This window comes from Amblyraja radiata, chromosome 3 (genome assembly GCF_010909765.2).
Source record: "Amblyraja radiata isolate CabotCenter1 chromosome 3, sAmbRad1.1.pri, whole genome shotgun sequence".
Classification (NCBI taxonomy): domain Eukaryota; kingdom Metazoa; phylum Chordata; class Chondrichthyes; order Rajiformes; family Rajidae; genus Amblyraja; species Amblyraja radiata.
The window spans coordinates 112,455,882-112,472,527 of NC_045958.1; the positions used below are offsets into that span (position 1 = coordinate 112,455,882).

The 16,646-nt window shown below is 41.9% G+C and overlaps 1 protein-coding gene across 1 annotated transcript in view; it reads left to right on the forward strand.

Moving 5' to 3' along the window:
• The window catches only part of lhfpl2 (LHFPL tetraspan subfamily member 2), a 202,189-nt gene extending 190,927 nt beyond the window's left edge, over positions 1 to 11,262 (forward strand). The window contains exon 4 of the mRNA XM_033018602.1: positions 7,756 to 11,262. Within this exon, the coding sequence (XP_032874493.1) occupies positions 7,756 to 8,012 (257 nt within the window). The 3' untranslated portion in view covers positions 8,013 to 11,262. The remainder of the gene's footprint in view (positions 1 to 7,755) is intronic.
• The last annotated feature ends 5,384 nt before the right edge of the window (positions 11,263 to 16,646 follow it).

Here is a 16,646-nt window from a genome sequence, read left to right on the forward strand (position 1 = left end):
TCGCCCAGCATGGCTTAAAATCGGCTGCGGGATCTTTCACCGACCCGCGGTCAACTTGCTGCGTCTAGGCAATCGAGGCTCCCGATGTTGAAGCCCCCGCCGGGCGAAGCCCCCCGCCAGTGCATGAGGATAGCTGGTCGACGCAGGCGCGGTGGGCCGAAGGACCTGTTTCCGCGCTATATGTCTAAACTAAACTAAATCAAAGGCAACTGGAGGGAAATAGTTGAGGAAGCCTTCAATAGTACAGCATCAGAAATCATTTGAGATTTTTTTAAACGGTCATGTCAATTCTTGTGGACATGCAGTCAGCTTAATCATGTTCTTTAGACTTTTAATATGTTTTAATTTTGTACATTTAATTTTAATGCACACTCCTTGATATCTTATTTGCATGGGCGGAAATCCCAGGGGGGGATGGGGGGGACACACTCCCCCTCCATGTATTGAGAGATGTGGGTAAATCCCCCCCCCCCCCATGTTTTGTAATCCGCATTTTGAAATTTGGTGAAAAAAACTATTAAAAATCTCCGCTTTCCACGTGACAGTGGGGGTAGGACTGATGATCGAGGACACCGATTGGACGAGAGAGACGTCGGTCAGCAGAGAATGGGGGGGGCGGGGGGGAGGCGGGACTTGGTGATTCAGCGCGATGATTGGAGGAGGGAGGTGTTGGTCAGAGGTGGAAGTAGGGGGGTGGGACTGAGGATACAGCACGGTGATTGGAGGAGGGTGACATCCTGGTGGAGAAAAGATCATAGAGCGGAGCTTGAATCCGCCCGCTCGCGGGGCCTTTCATCGCCCAGCATGGCTTAAAATCGGCTGCGGGATCTATCACCGACCCGCGGTCAACTTGCTGCGTCTAGGCGATCGAGGCTCCCGATGTTGAAGCCCCCGCCGGGCGATGGAAGATCCCGCAGCCGGTTTTAAGCCACGCCAGGTGATGAAAGGCCCCGCGATCGAGCCAATTCAAGCCCCACGATTCGGGGCGGACAAAGCTGCTGTTGCTGGAGTTCGGAGTCGGTCACCAACCAGGTCAGCTCCCGATGTTACCGTCCACAGCGCACGGCCGAAGCCTCCGAAGCCTCGCGTGTGTGCGCATGCGGCTACCAAGAAATTGTGTCCCCCCCATGTTGTGATAGCGATTTCCGCCCCTGCTTACTTGGACCAGTTGCCTAACAGAAAGAAGTCAATGAAGTACACCAGCTTGCACCACCCTCAGACTAAAGACATTCCTCCTCATCTCTTTCCTAATGGAAATGTCCTTTAAATCTGAGGCTATGACCTCTAGTTCTAGACTCTCCCACTAATGAAAACATCTTCTCCATGTCCACTCTGTGCAGGCGTTTCCCTATTCGCTTCCCCTTTATCCTGCTAAACTCCAGCAAGTACAGGCCCAGTGTCGTCAATATCAGTTGCTAAAAATCTCTCCCGACCCCTAACGGTGGAATCCAATCTTTCAACATTACTACAGTCCCCGACGGTGCTCTTTTAGCAATTCAAGTCTGCATAAATAAATGATCATCTTTCCACTAACAGATTACCTTTCTGTGTTTGTGTGTAGCCTCATCCCTATCATTTTCATCCTGGCATTCCAAGTAAAAACATTCACTTCAAATTTAAAAAAAAATCTCCTTCCAGAATAAATTTGCCAGACCCATCTCTTTGTCTGAACCAAGTTTTTCAATAAAACCTCTCTGCGGCTGGGCAGTTTTCCTTCACTGTTTAGGAATATTATTTTCACCGAGATACGGTGAAAGGCTTTCCTCTGTGTGCTATCCAGTGAAGAAAAACTGTACATGAATGCAATCAAGCCATGCGCAGTGCACAGATGAAAGGTAGAATTAATGCAAAGATATAACATTGAATGCTGGAGAAACTCAGCGGGTGAGGCAGCATCTATGGAGCGAAGGAAATAGGCAACGTTTCGGGCCAAAACCCTTCTTCAGACCCAAAACGTTGCCTATTTCCTTCGCTCCATAGATGTTGCTTCACCCGCTGAGTTTCTCCAGCATTTTTGTCTATCTTTTCCAGCATCTGCAGTTTCTTCTTACACATATAACATTGAAGTCTGCTTAAGCCCAATGAAAGAAAGTTCAAAGGTCTGCAATGAAAAATGTATGTTAGCATGCTATCCAATCAAATTGGATAATACTATACATGAATAGAATCAAGCTGTCCAAATATCTTTTGGTATCTTATCCTCCTTGTCAGTGGAATGTATGTGAACTCAGTGAGTTCATAGCATTCTATAAAGTCCACGGCCAATATGTAGGTTTAGGTTTATTGTTATCACATGTACCGAAGTACAGTGAAAAGCTTTGTGTTGCATATTATTCAATTAGATCAGATAATAAGTATTCTACAGAAATACAATCAAGTCAAACTCAAGTACAATAGGTAGAGCAAAGGGGAAGATACAGAGCGCAGAATATAGTTCTCAGCATTGTAGCGCATACTTAAATTTTGGAAAAATGCATCTACCCCAACTCTTAAAATGTGGATCACAAGCATGTCTGAGACGCTACATCTTGAGACTTGCCTTAGCAGGAAAATCAGAGCAATTTTCAAAGATATGGTCTTCTTTCATTGATACATTACAAGGATAGTATGGTGCAACACAACTTTGGAATGATACCGATTTAGGGACAGGGTGATGGTGGGTGTGGTGAGAAATGAAGTAGGTATATCAACACATTTTGGGGTTTTTTTAAATTATTTTTCGTTTTTGTCTTTTTATCTTTTTAAGTTTTTACTCACTCTGTGACTACACTCTTCGGTAGTTTAGGGCTTCTATTTTTACACACGCACTCTCTCTTTCACTTTCTTTCTTTCCTGCTCTTTCTCTCTTTTTCTATTTCATTTTTGTTAAAATCAAAATGGAAGCAGTACAATAAATGTATTATTCTGCGGTTTATACTATTGTACATTGCTTCTAATAAAAATATTTTTTTAAATAAATAAATAAATAAATAGTTCTCAGCATTGTAGCGCATCAGTTCCATGGCCAAAGCACTATGACTGCGTTGAGTTGGTGGTGAATCGGACAGTACCCTAGCCTATAGGAGGACCGTTCTGAAGCCTGATAACAGAGGGGGGGGGGGGAAGCTGTTCCTGTGACTGGTGGTGGTGTGCGCTTTCCAGCTTCTGCACCTTTTGCCTGATGGGAGCAGGGAGAAGGAATGACCAGGGTGGGACTAATCCTTGAATTAGCTGGCAGCTTTCCCGAGGCAGCGGATAGTGCAGCTGGAATTTGTGGTAGGGAGTCTGAGTTTCGTTTAGTTTAGTTTATTGTCACGTGTTTATTGTGCAGGGAACAGCTTTTGTTGCATGCAATGCAGTCAGCGAAAGAATGACTGGATTATGTGATTACTATCGAGCCATCCAGTGGACAGATACAGTACATGATAAGGGAATAACAAGTGTGCGATGGACTGACCTGACCTGACAGTGTACATGAACCTCAGAGATCATACAAGACATTTTTCTCTAACTGCCCAAATGCCTGTGCTCTCTATTACATACGTACATGGCATGATGTTTAGATAAACGACAGGAATGAAAAATATCAAGTCATCAATGATCTTCATCATTGACAACATCAACGGGCACGGTGCCTTACAATGCTGTGTACGACAGTGATCGCAACTTCTACTGAAGTGTGGATGGCCGTTGGCTCGCTAGGAGCTCATCTGCCCTTTGACAGGTCTTGTTTTTGGTCCTGCTGGGGGTCCACAGCCCCCTCCTCACCTGGCAAACCAGGTGGGGGAAGACGGTTTAGTCGCCGACTATCCGACCGTGGGGCGGGTAGCACGGGATGACCTGACCGAGTTATCATCTGTGTTATTATTTGCAAGAATGCAAGAAGTGTGGAAACATAAAGCGTATGTTATGAACTTAATTCTATTTTACATCTCCAAAAATGTACGTCGCACAGCGTTATTCTTTTAGATCCACTAATAACGTGCACTATTGCAATACCATTTCCTATTTAGCCCGTTTTTTCTATGTTCAGGGGACACAAAGTTAGTTCTCCCATCCCTGACGAGCAGTATTCCCGTTACTAAGTGTAACTTTGATCTTCAATCTCTCTGCATTGGGTTAAATTCCCATTTAAAGAAAGGGGGACAATTGCAGAGCTGTGGGTGAAGTACAAGAAGGTGGGTTCACTGCGACAGGTTTGTCAGCTCCTTAACCCAAAAGGCATCTTTTCTGCAAGATTGTATAATTTTATGAAACCCTTGAATAGTGTTAAGTTCTTTGTCAGACCGCATCAGGACCTTGGTCTTCTAGGTCTTTCAACCCACGGAGACTAATTGAAGGTTAACCACTAAGAAGTGGTTTAGTCCTTTCTCTCTGACAAAGAATTGAGAAGGAATGCAAGCTTAGAAAATAAACATTATGTTTGTTGGTCCTTTAGTGGGCGACCTGGTGGCGCAGCGGTAGATTTGCTGCCTTACAGCGCCACAGATGCGAGTTCGATCCCGACTACGGGTGCTGCCCGTACGGAGTTTGTATGTTCTCCCTGTGACCGTGTGGGTTTTCTCCGGGTGCTCTGGTTTTCTCTAACACTCCAAAGACGTGCAGGTTTATAGGTTAATTGGCTTCTGTAAATTGTCCCGAGTGTGTAGGATAGTGTTAATGTGTGGGTGATCGTTGGTTGGCGTGACCTCGGTGGGCCGAAGGGCCTGTTTCCATGCTGTATCTCTAAACTAAACTAAATTTTACTGTACAGGAAACATGAAGTTGAAAGCTAGTGCTTAATTGTTTATCTTTGTAGCTGATAAATTACTAGATGTGGGAACTGTGTAGACAACCGTTTGGTTTTATTGGAAGTGAACAGTTGACTCATTTTGTGATAAATGGTCACCGCAGCTTCTGTTAATGTGTCTTTACGAGGTTAATGTGTAAATGTTCCATTCAGTTACAATTCCGTTACCAAGGAAACTATATCATAATTACACCAATTATCTGCCCAGTTGAAAGATGAGGCCCAATCTAAATGACCAATTGATTCAATGAGGTGACCTCATTGAAACTTACCAAATCGTGAAAGGCTTGGATAGAGTGGATGTGGAGAGGATGTTTCCACTAGTGGGAGAGTCTAGGACTAGAGGTCATAGCCTCAGAATTAAAGGAAGGAAGGAGATGAGGGGGCATTTCTTTAGTCAGAGGGTGGGGAAGAACAGCTTCTTCCCCACAGCCATCAGACTATTAAACACAACATCGAATAAGCTCTGAGCTCTGAACTATTATTTGTTATTTCCACTATATTTGCTATTTATTGAACTTTTTCTTTGTTTTCCCATTATGCACTATGTTTACACATTCACATATTCTGTTGTGCTGCAGCAAGTAAGAATTTCATTGTCCCATCCGGGACATATGACAATAAAACATTCTTGACTCTTGGTGAATCTGTGGAATTCTTTGCCACAGAAAACTGTGGAGGCCAAGTCAATGGATATTTTTAAGGCAGAGATGGATTCTTGATTAGTACGGGTGTCAGGGGTTATGGGGAGGAGAATGGGGTTAGGAGGGAGAGATAGATCAGCCATGATTGATTGGCAGAGTAGACCTGATGGCCCGAATGGCCTAATTCTGCTCCTATCACCTGTAATAAAAGGCTGATGGATTTTTTAAATCATCATGATTTCTGTCTATCACCAGCACAATCAATTTCATTTGGAGCAGAATTTAACAGGGTTTGCTAGGACAGCAACTATATTAACTGAGACTGGATTTATATGTGGGTGGAGTGTGTCAGAATAAGTCTCCTTCCCAAAGAACACGACTGCTCCAGCATGGTTTTACAGATAATCTGAGAGTTTTGTGTGCATTTTAATTATGCCAGTGAATAATTCCAGATTTTTGATTTTTAAAATGAAATTCAAATTCTCTTTCCTTGGTGAAACTTCTCTGGTCTATTAGTCCAAGTCCCTGGTTACTAAACTGCTAACATAACCACTTGCACGCACTCATAGGTTTCAGGGCCAGCTCAGACTGCACTGTTATGCTGTCTCAAGATTAATCTCCACGTTAATTTCTGCTAATTACATCCTTTTGATCTTCAATGCCAAATATTTCTAATGCGCCTGGTGTTCTCTATTAGTTGATAAAATGCAAATTCCCAGAAGTAAATTGTTTCAAGCACAGCTTGCTGTTGGGAATAGAGGTTCCAGATTTCTTGATTCAACTGATGATGTCATAGTCATAGAGTGATACAGTGTGGAAACAGGCCCTTCGGCCCAACTTGCCCACACCGGCCAACAATGTCCCATCTGCACGTCTTCCACCCACCTGCACTTGGCCCATATCCGTTCTTTTAGGAAGGGGATGAGGAGAAATTTCTTTAGTCGGACTGTGGTGAACCTGTGGAATTCTTTGCCACAGAAGGCTGTGGAGGCCAAGTCAGTGGATATCTTTGAGGCAGAGATAGATAGATTCTTGACTTGTACGGGTGTCAGAGGTGATGGGGCGAAGGCAGGAGAATGGGGTTAGGTCGGAAAGATAGATCAGCCATGAATGAATGGCAGGGTAGACGAGTAGACTTGATGGGCCGAATGGCCTAATTCTATTCCTTATGACCTTATCCCTCTAAACCCATTCTATCCATGTACCTGTCTAAATGTTTCTTAAATGTCGCAATATTACCTGCCTCAACTACCTCCTCCCGCAGCTCGTTCCATACACCCAGCACCCTTTGTGCAAAAAAAAAGTTACATCTTAGGTTACTATTAAAGCTTCTCTCCCCCCCTCCCTCCTCATCTTAAATCTATGTCTTCTGGTTATTGATCCCCCCCTGGGCAAGAGACTCTGTAATTTACCCAATATATTCCTCTCATGATTTTGTACACCTCCATAAGATCACCCTTTATCCTCCTGCGCTCCAAGGAATATAATCCTAGCCTGCTCAACCTCTCCCTTTTGCTCAGGCCCTCACGTGATGGCAACATCCTTGTAAATCTTTGCATCCTTTCGAGCTAGTATGGTAGCAAATGCGTTTGAGTTGTTTGTATGGGCACTGAGGGATAACATTGTGCGCATGATTCCCTGTAGACATTCCTGATTCTTTAAAATGTGTCACATTATGTAGAGAGACCCATTATGAATTAGGGGCGGCCCGGTGGCGCAGCGGTAGAGTTGCTGCCTTACAGCACTGGAGACCCGGGTTCGATGCTGAGTACGGGTGCTGTCTGTTCGGAGTTTGTACGGTCTCCCTGTGACTGCGTTGGTTTGCTTCCGGTGCTCCAGTTTCCTCCCTCACTCCAAACACTTACAAGGTTTGTAGATGAATTGGCTTCGGAAAAATTCTCAATTGTCCCTAGTGTGTAGGATAGTACTAGTGCACGGGGTGATCGCTGGTCCACGCGGTGGGTGGGCCGAAGGGTCTGTTTCCGCGCTGTATCGCTAAACTAAACTGGTCTAGGGCGATTTTATCCGACAGTAGATTTTTGTCATATGACCAATTAAAACAGAATCTTGCATTACATATTTTAAACAAGAATTTCAGTTATTACTTAAATTACAATTGTAGCACAATTATTTTAATGCATATCTGGAAAGTTATTGTAGATGGAATTTCATGCACGAGTGCAAATTCCATATAGGCAGCCACCAGAGGTCAGGATCAAACCTGGGTCTCTAACGCTTCAATAGTTATGAGTTTTCCCCATTAAAAACTATCCACAATGCTTGATCAGCCATACCGTGCTAATCTGGTGTATGCTTATGCATTTCATTTGTTGTTTCTTTCAGGCCTCTTTCTAATTCTTGGCCTCATCCTGCATCCTGCCGGATGGGGTTCTCAGAAGGTGGTGGACTACTGTGGACCAGACGTTTCACCTTACCAGTTAGGTGCCTGTTCTCTGGGCTGGGCCTTTTACACAGCAGTTGGTGGAACAGTCCTCACATTCCTTTGTGCGGTGTTATCAGCCCAAGCAGAAATCGCAACATCGAGTGATAAAGTACAGGAAGAAATTGAAGAAGGGAAGAATCTCATCTGCTTGCTGTGAGAAAACCTTACACCTCAGCGATTCTCTATTTGTTTTTGAAATGGGGCACCGGAAATTATGGCCACTTGCTATCTTCCTATTGAATTTAAAATTCATGCGTTTGGCAGTGATTTGGACCTGACTTCCATCCAAATGTCTCACAAAAACCCAGAGCTGTCATGGAGAAACTTTTGAACTTGCTTTTTCATTCCTGACTCTGGGATTTCCTTTTAGAAACTATCTGCAACAACACCACACAGTCTTGGACATATAAAGAGTTAATACGTTAAAGCCACTTGACATGACAGAGGTGATTGAAGCTCTTCTGTATGCATTCAAAACGCTGATGGATAATTCCGAAAAATGTTCTAAATTGTCAAAGGAAAACAAGTTCCAGTCTAAACTTTCATTTGCAGTGGAATGCAGACTGCATCTTCCACCATTACAACCAAGAACCTTTATAACATTTGTGCAGCATCTTATTTCCAATTTCACCAGCATGTTTATGAATCAACTTCCAAGACAAAAAAAAGTGCGGTTCATTCCTTAATCAAATGGTCTCGCACTTTAGTAAGAAAATCACCCAAACTATTAAGATAAAAGTGCATGAAATTGTTGCACATTAACCCCCTTGAAGAGTACAGCAGTTGCTTCAAGTTATTTTCTATGGCATATAGACTTCGAGCATGCATAAGATATTTGGTTGAAAGTAATGGGGAGATCAAAGTATGACCTTGTTATAGATCTCTTAAGTTGAAAGGATGTTTTTGTAAACTTTTTTTTATGAGGTCAACTGAAAAAAATGGCATGAGTAATATCTTTCAGATAAAGCTGGTTTTAATGCACAGTAATACTTGCCGAGATGGTCACGTCCAAGGTCAGCATGAAGCGAACATTTGAAGAATGTTAATAAACAACTTGTAATACAGTAGTTGGTCCCAGCAATATTAAACTTATTAATTGCTGATGCTATTTCTGATCCAGGCATTCATGGCATTTGCCAAAATGCTTAAAACCACTGTGAATGACTTGAGAACCATCACACCTTAATATTAGTGAGTTTTGGCCGTCCTTGGCTATTCCGAGAAACATTAACCATTATGTGAGCAATTTTCAATGCAAATTATCACTGGGTACGTTCCATTTGCTGTCAAATCTATCCTTCCGGCATGCCTGAGTCATGATCCACCACTGCTAGTTAGATATGATACTGTGAGTGTAAGAATTTCAGGAGTTGAATTTGATTAAAAAAAATTCTACCTTATATCATTTCAAGTAAGGAAAATTACGGGCATTTGTGAATTCGAATTTAAGATTGCCAAAATAATTGATTTATGTGGAAGGGCAAGAATGGGGAGAATTGAGTTTGGGAAGGGAAAGCAGAAGTTGTGCATTCTTTGAAACTGACCAGGTTTGTTAATTGCGTTTGTTTGTTGCACTGATGGCAAAGATGCGTCCAAAACGTGGTGATGCAACGTCAGGACTGAACTGTTGCGAAAGTAAATAGGCGGGAAGGCTTTCCGAAGACTCGCAGGCTGTTTTTGTGAATAGGAAAAGCGAATGGGCTGCAGAAATTGGCTTGCCAAATATTATCTGTGCTGATAAACCCGTGGGTTTTTTTTTGTAAGATCTGCGATTGTATTTTGACCACCTTTAAATAAAAAAAAGTCCCGGCCGATGTTCATTAAGTCAATATGTTTAATGTTAGGTGCCATAGTATTTTAAGATTTTAGCCATTATTTAAAATTTCCACCATGTGTGAAATATGTGCAATAATTAATAAAGAAATTGAAATTGCTTATGGAACATTCGTACATGGTAGAAGGGAAGTGGATTTTGATTTGGAGCTGCAGTGAACATTTTAGTTCCTGGAGCCACTTTGTAAAAAAAAAAAAAAATATCCCTTGTTCCAGCAATATTTTAAGATTCCTTAACAGTATTAACGGTGTCAGGGCTTATGGGGACAAGGCAGGAGAATGGGGTTAAGAGGGAATGATAGATCAGTCATGATTGAATGGCGGAAGCAGACTTAATGGGCTGGATGGTCTAATTCTGCTCCTATAACTTATGTGTTATTAAAGTTATGATCTCAGGCGTTCACTCCAGCCAAATCCCCAGCCTCATGCTTTGTTTTTTTCTAAGGCTATTGCTGGATTGGACAAGAGCTGCCAAAGAAACCACTAGTTGGTGAGTAAAGGGAGGCAGATGTGACTCTTACCCGAGTTCTCCTTGCCAATTCAAGTGCAGACCCAGGACCTTTCTTCAGAGAGAGCAAAGATGCAAGTGCAAGTGGGGAGCATCCATGGTGGTGTGGTGTAGGATTTGTAGGGACCAATTTAGTAATACACTAGGAACAATTCAGATGCTGGTGACTCTTTTATTTTACTGCCAATGTGCCCTTTGACAAATGTATGTGGTTTTCATCATTTTCGATGTCGTTTTATTATACCAAATTTAATATGTACATGAAGAATGATTGATAAAGGATGTAACATTCAACCACTAATCATGAACAATCAATATTGTTTTTAAATGACATTTCTGCTATATTAACCTCCACTATTCAGGCTCTGCTTTGTTGGACAATGAGGTACGAATTGTGGGGGGGAAATCGGTATAATAAATTTTTCAGAAAAACTGTGTTGTTCAGCCCTCTTTCAAAGTTACTTTGCACGCTATTTTACACTGTGTGATGATTGTGTTCGGCCATCATGATGGAATACTGTGATAGTTGATTGTTAAATGGTCAGCTGGATATCGTGCTTTTTTCGTTTAGGCTCAGTTACCACCGTTTCTTTTCTATAGTTAAACTGAGTTTTCTACCTGTTGATGGAGGTTTACTAAACACAAATTCCAAAGCAAAATATAACCACGGCTCTCCATTAATAGCGACAATAAAATTGATTGCGACACCAGTAACCACTATTACTATACCGCCACGGTGTTTGTAGCTACAAAACCAAGCTGACATTTCTGCTACAAAAGACACACAAAGTGCTGGAGCAACTCAGCTGGTCAGACAGCATCTCTGGAGAACATGGACTGGTGATGTTTCAGTCGGGACCCTTTGTGTCTCACTGTTGTTTCTGCCAACCTAGTTTAATGATTCCGCTGAGCATTCCAGGAACTGTCCAAGCTGGCCATTTACCCTATTGCTTTCGTAACAAGAAAATTCAGCTGTGCTGTTTGTATTTCTTTCTGTGTTTCCAAAAATGCTGAAATTTGTGGGCAAATTTGGAGTATTAAAGCTGTGTGCATTTCATAACTACAACATGGCTCTGTGTGTTGTGCGACTGTTTTCTTCACAACGGAATTTTGAAACTACCAAATTGACAATCACGAAAAGAAATAACATAAGGCACAATGTGGCGAAGAGACTCAGCAGGTCAGGCGGCATCTTCTGAAGACATGGAAAGGTGACGTTTCAGACTTCACCTTGTAGTAGTGGGGAGAAAGCTAGATGAGAGGTGGTGATGGGATAAAGGCTGGCAAGTGATGAATGAGTGGGGTTTGATCTGCAGATGGGTGGATGAGGGCCAGACATGGGAAGTAGATAAGAGGTTGCGAGATAAGAGGATAAGAAGTGCAAATTGTTTAGCCAATGATTGTTGGGGTTGGATACCCAAAATTGGAGAATTCCACTGAGTTGTAAGCTACCCAAGCAGGATATGAGGTGCTCCAGTTAACGTGGCCGCACTCTGACAGTGGAGGTGGCTCAGGGCACAAAGGTCAGTATGTGAATGGGATGCATAGTTGAAATGGTTAGCTATGAGGAATTAGAAACTAGGAAAATAAAATATTAGGCCAGTTAACATTGTAAGAGACAGACGAAAACATTTTTTTTCAGGCATCCATCCTTCATCACATACTATTTATATACTCACACAAGAATTGGCCATGATGGGCAATGCAATACACTAGATTTGAACAAGTACAAGTAAAATGTTGCTTCACCTGGAAGAATAGGGTCCATGGATGGTGGGAATGGAGGAGGTAAAGGGAGCGGCAGAGCTGCCATGTAGTACGGATTTCCCATATTTTGTACGGAAATGCGATAACAATACGGATGTACACCGCTTCAGCTTTAAACAGCGCTGTCAGTTTAGTGCGTGGTAATTTAAACAAAGCTCTATGGGGGGGGAGGGGAGAAGAGAGAGAGACAGAGACAGAGAGACAGAGACAGAGAGAGACACAGAGAGAGAGAGACAGAGAGAGAGAGACAGAGAGAATAATCTTTTTTTTTTTAATCAGCAAAATGGCAACGGGTAAAAATACTGATCTCCTCAGCAAAATACTGACTTTCTGGTACTAGAATACTGACAAAACTTGGCAGCTCTGGAGAGGTGTAACATGGAACTGGGAAGGAGAATTGTTGAAGACTAAAGGGCGGACAATAGAACCCAACCTAGGATTTTGTTCCACTGTCATTGACAGGGGTTTTAACAGTGTCTGCCCCATTCACTGCTCTTTTGGTCTCAGCCTATTCCTTCCTCTTTTTGCCTTTCAATTCACTAGCCTCCACGGTTATAGTTCATCCTCCATTAATTCTCAATGTGATGACACCAACAAACATCATCTTCTTCCCGTTGGATGCTTTGATATGATTGTACCCTCCACACTAATGGTTTATTCATCAGTCTCAACCCACACCTCGGGTAACTTCCCAAACCAGCTATTTTACCTGCTCTCTACTATCCAGGTACCTAATTTTGGCAGCACAGTGGCACAGTTGCTGCCTCACAGCACCAGGGATCCGGGTTTGATCCTGGCCTCGGGTGCAGACTGCGGAGTTTGCACGTTCTCCCTGTGATGGTGTGGACTCGGTGGGCTGTTTCCATGTTGTATGTCTAAAACTAAAACTACATGCCTGCGGCCTCCTGCACTGATATACCAAAGCCCAACACCAGCTCGAGAAACACCATTCAGTGTCTGATTCAGCAACATCCAGCTTTTCCAACTCTGACATTAAATTCAAAAACTTCAGGGAACTCACTTCTTCTGTTAGTATCACAATTGGTCATTTCTACTGTACCTCACCCATATGTAATGCGGGCAAATTGTTCCCTCTGCACTAGCAAAGCTGGACCTGCCAAGCATTTCCAACATTTTGTCTTTTTTTAAAAAAAACATTCCTTCATGTTCTCCTTCTGCTAAATAGAAAGAGGGGGTTTCATAAATACAACCCTTCAAATTAGATACTGCAATTTAGAAATATCTCTACCCTAAATCATGAACCCCTGAATTTGTAATGATTATACAAAAGTGCACCAAAATGAAGCATTTTTGTCAAATGTTCTTTTGCAACATTTTGTAGAATTAGGTGCCATATCCTTCAAAACAGCAAGACCAAAGTGAACACAAACAATAACCATCGAACTGCTCTTCAGTTGTTTGTATTTTTATTTTTCGGGTGGAAAGCGCATTTGTACATTATAATGCAACTCCGAACAATGGCAGAATGCAATTTACAAAATATACAAATTAATAGGGTGAAGTTAATAATTCCAGATCTTTAATGCAAGATGAATTTAAAATACTCACGTTAGCATTTCAAGTCCACAAATTAAAACTATGCTCTAACAGACTATTGTAGAAGGGTGAACAACATGTTACTTTTTTTTGGGAAAAAAAATTCCTTTTGATGCAGAACCGTACAAATCATAATGCTACGATCGGTTGATTGAAATTAGATAAAACACTGCATTTTGAAAAGTTAGAGACTGTGCAAAATGTATACATTCTGCCAAATTAGATTATAAATACATCACACAGCAAAATTTGTTGGTCAAATATTGCCTTAATTCATTGCACTTAAGTTTACTGTTTCTAAAACCGATGTTACCCGTGCTGTGGTAACATCAATTTGGAAAGTAGACATAAATGCTGGAGAAACTCAGTGGGTGAGGCAGCATCTATGGAGCGAAGGAAATAGCCAACGTTTCGGGTCGAAATCCTTCTTCAGACTGATCCAGTCTGAAGAAGGGTTTCGACCCGAAATGTTGCCTATTTCCTTCGCTCCATAGATGCTGCCTCACCCGCTGAGTTTCTCCCGCATTTTTGTCTACCTTCGATTTTTCAGCATCTGCAGTTCCTTCTTAATCAATTTGGAAAGAATTTCACAAGATAAACTTCAATGAAAACATCCTCTTGGTCCATTTGTGTTTACCCCTTTAGAAAACCATACCATCTGGCATCCCATTACATCATCCAGTTTCTTCAAAGAGTCCTACATCCTGGAAAAAAAACCCTTCTGGGAGGAGAAAAAAAAAAACTTTGCCTGCACATGTACCAGTTTGTAAATTTCCAATCGACCTTTAACTTTCAAATCCCAGCATTGGACTAATCCAGTTTCACATCAGAATCCAAAAATGATCATAGCCCTCACCAAACTGGCTGTTTATTTCACTGTCAGAACTTCACAAAACAAAATCAACAATAAAACGCCAACAAGGGATCCAGCCATAAAAGCATCTATCTAATTGAAGGGCGCTAAAAAATTATTTTTTGCAAAAATCTATGTTGCAGTTTCTTCGTACAAGCCAGAGAACGATAGATTTATAGTACTAAGAGATACTATAATCAAAAGAATGAATAAGGTGACACATTTTCACCAAACATGAATGTGGAAAGATTTTTAAACTGCTCATTACAAAAGTTAGATCAAAAGAATTGAGGGAGAAATTAAGTTGCTTATTCTTTCAACAAGATGTGGCAAGAAAAACAAACATATAGCAACGAGTTCTGATGAGTTTAGGAATGACAAATAATCCTCCTGATTAAAGCCCATATTTTAACATGCTTAATTCTGAAATTCAGCTTCAAGCCAGGGTAAAAAATACTTTTTAGTTTCAAGTCTTCCTTTATTTTTCTTGTACAAGTTCTCAGAAGCTCCCATTGCGATTGGGGTAAATCAAAATGTATCTGATTATAAAATGACTATTTAAAAACAAATAGCTCAATGATATTTAATACAATGCAATTGATCTTTAACATTTTTATAATTTTCTCAATAACCCAGATATGAGAATTTTAACATCAAATAAAAACTGTAAAATAAATGTTGTCAGTGTAACACTTCAATTGGAAGGCTTGTCACCCAGATTCCATTTTTCCTCACTAGTTAATTTTTAAGTCATAGAGTGATACAGTGTGGAAACAGGTCCTTCGGCCCAACTCACCCACACCAGCCAACAATGTCCCAGCTACACTAGTCCCACTTGCCTGCGCTTGGTCCATATCCCTCAAACCTGTCCTATCCATGTGCCTGGCTAACTGTTTCTTAAACAATGGGCTAGTCCCAGCCTCAACTACCTCCTCTGGCAGCTTGTTCCATACACCCACCACCCTTGGAGTGAAAAAGTTACCCCTCGGATTCCTATTAAATCGTTTCCCCTTCGCCTTGAACCTATGTCCTCTGGTCCTCGATTCCCCTACTCTGGGCAAGAGACTCTGTGCATTTACCCGATCTATACCTCTCATGATTTTATACACCTCTATAAGAACCCCCCCCTCATCCTCCTGTGCTCCATGGAATAGAGACCCAGCCTACTCAACCTCTCGCTATAGCTCACACCCTCTAATCCTGGCAACATCCTCGTAAATCTTTTCTGAACCCTTTCAAGCTTGACAATGTCTTTCCTATAACATGGTGCCCAGAACTGAACACAATATTCTAAAAGTGGTCTCACCAACGTCTTATACAACTGCGAAGATTCCCTTATTTTTTCTTTTTTTTCTCTACACCCAGAGAGAATACCGGTAACCAGATATTTGCTGCTGACCTGCCCAAATAATTACTCTTCAAATGATCTTGGACTATATCCAAAGGTAGAGAGCAAATATATTTACATGACTTCAGCAACCTTACAGATCAAGGGTTGACCCTTATTCTTTTGAATGGCCCACCAAATAGTGTGATTTTGATTTTCAGTCAACTCAATGTGTATCCCCTGATAAAGATGTCCCCCAAACCCTTTAAACATTTTCAGGAGCTCTGGCTTAATATATTCAGTTCAGAGCCTCTATTTGCTTTTTAGCCTTCTGCTTCGAGCACAAAGCTTCCAACAGATGACTTTCTTAAGCATGCAGGTACAGCAGGCAGTGAAGAAAGCGAATGGCATGTTGGCCTATATAACAAGAGGAGTTGAGCATAGGAGCAAAGAGGTCCTTCTGCAGTGGTACAGGGCCCTAGTGAGACCACACCTGGAGTATTGTGTGCAGTTTTGGTCCCCTAATTTGAGGAAGAACATTTTTGCTATTGAGGGAGTGCAACGTAGGTTTACAAGGTTAATTCCCGGGATGGTGGGACTGTCATATGCTGAGAGAATGGAGCGGCTGGGCTTGTACACTCTGGAGTTTAGAAGGATGAGAGGGTATTTCATTGAAACTTATAAGATTAATAAGGGTTTGGACACGCTAGAGGCAGGAAACATGTTCCCGATGTTGGGGGAGTCCAGAACCAGGAGCCACAGTTTAAGAATAAGGAGTAAGCCATTTAGAACGGAGACGAGGAAACACTTTTTCTCACAGAGTTGTAAGTATGTGGAATTCTCTGCCTCAGAGGGTGGTGGAGGCCGGTTCTCTGGATGCTTTCAAGAGAGAGCTAGATAGGGCTCTTAAAAATAGCGGAGTCAGGGGATATGGAGAGAAGGCAGG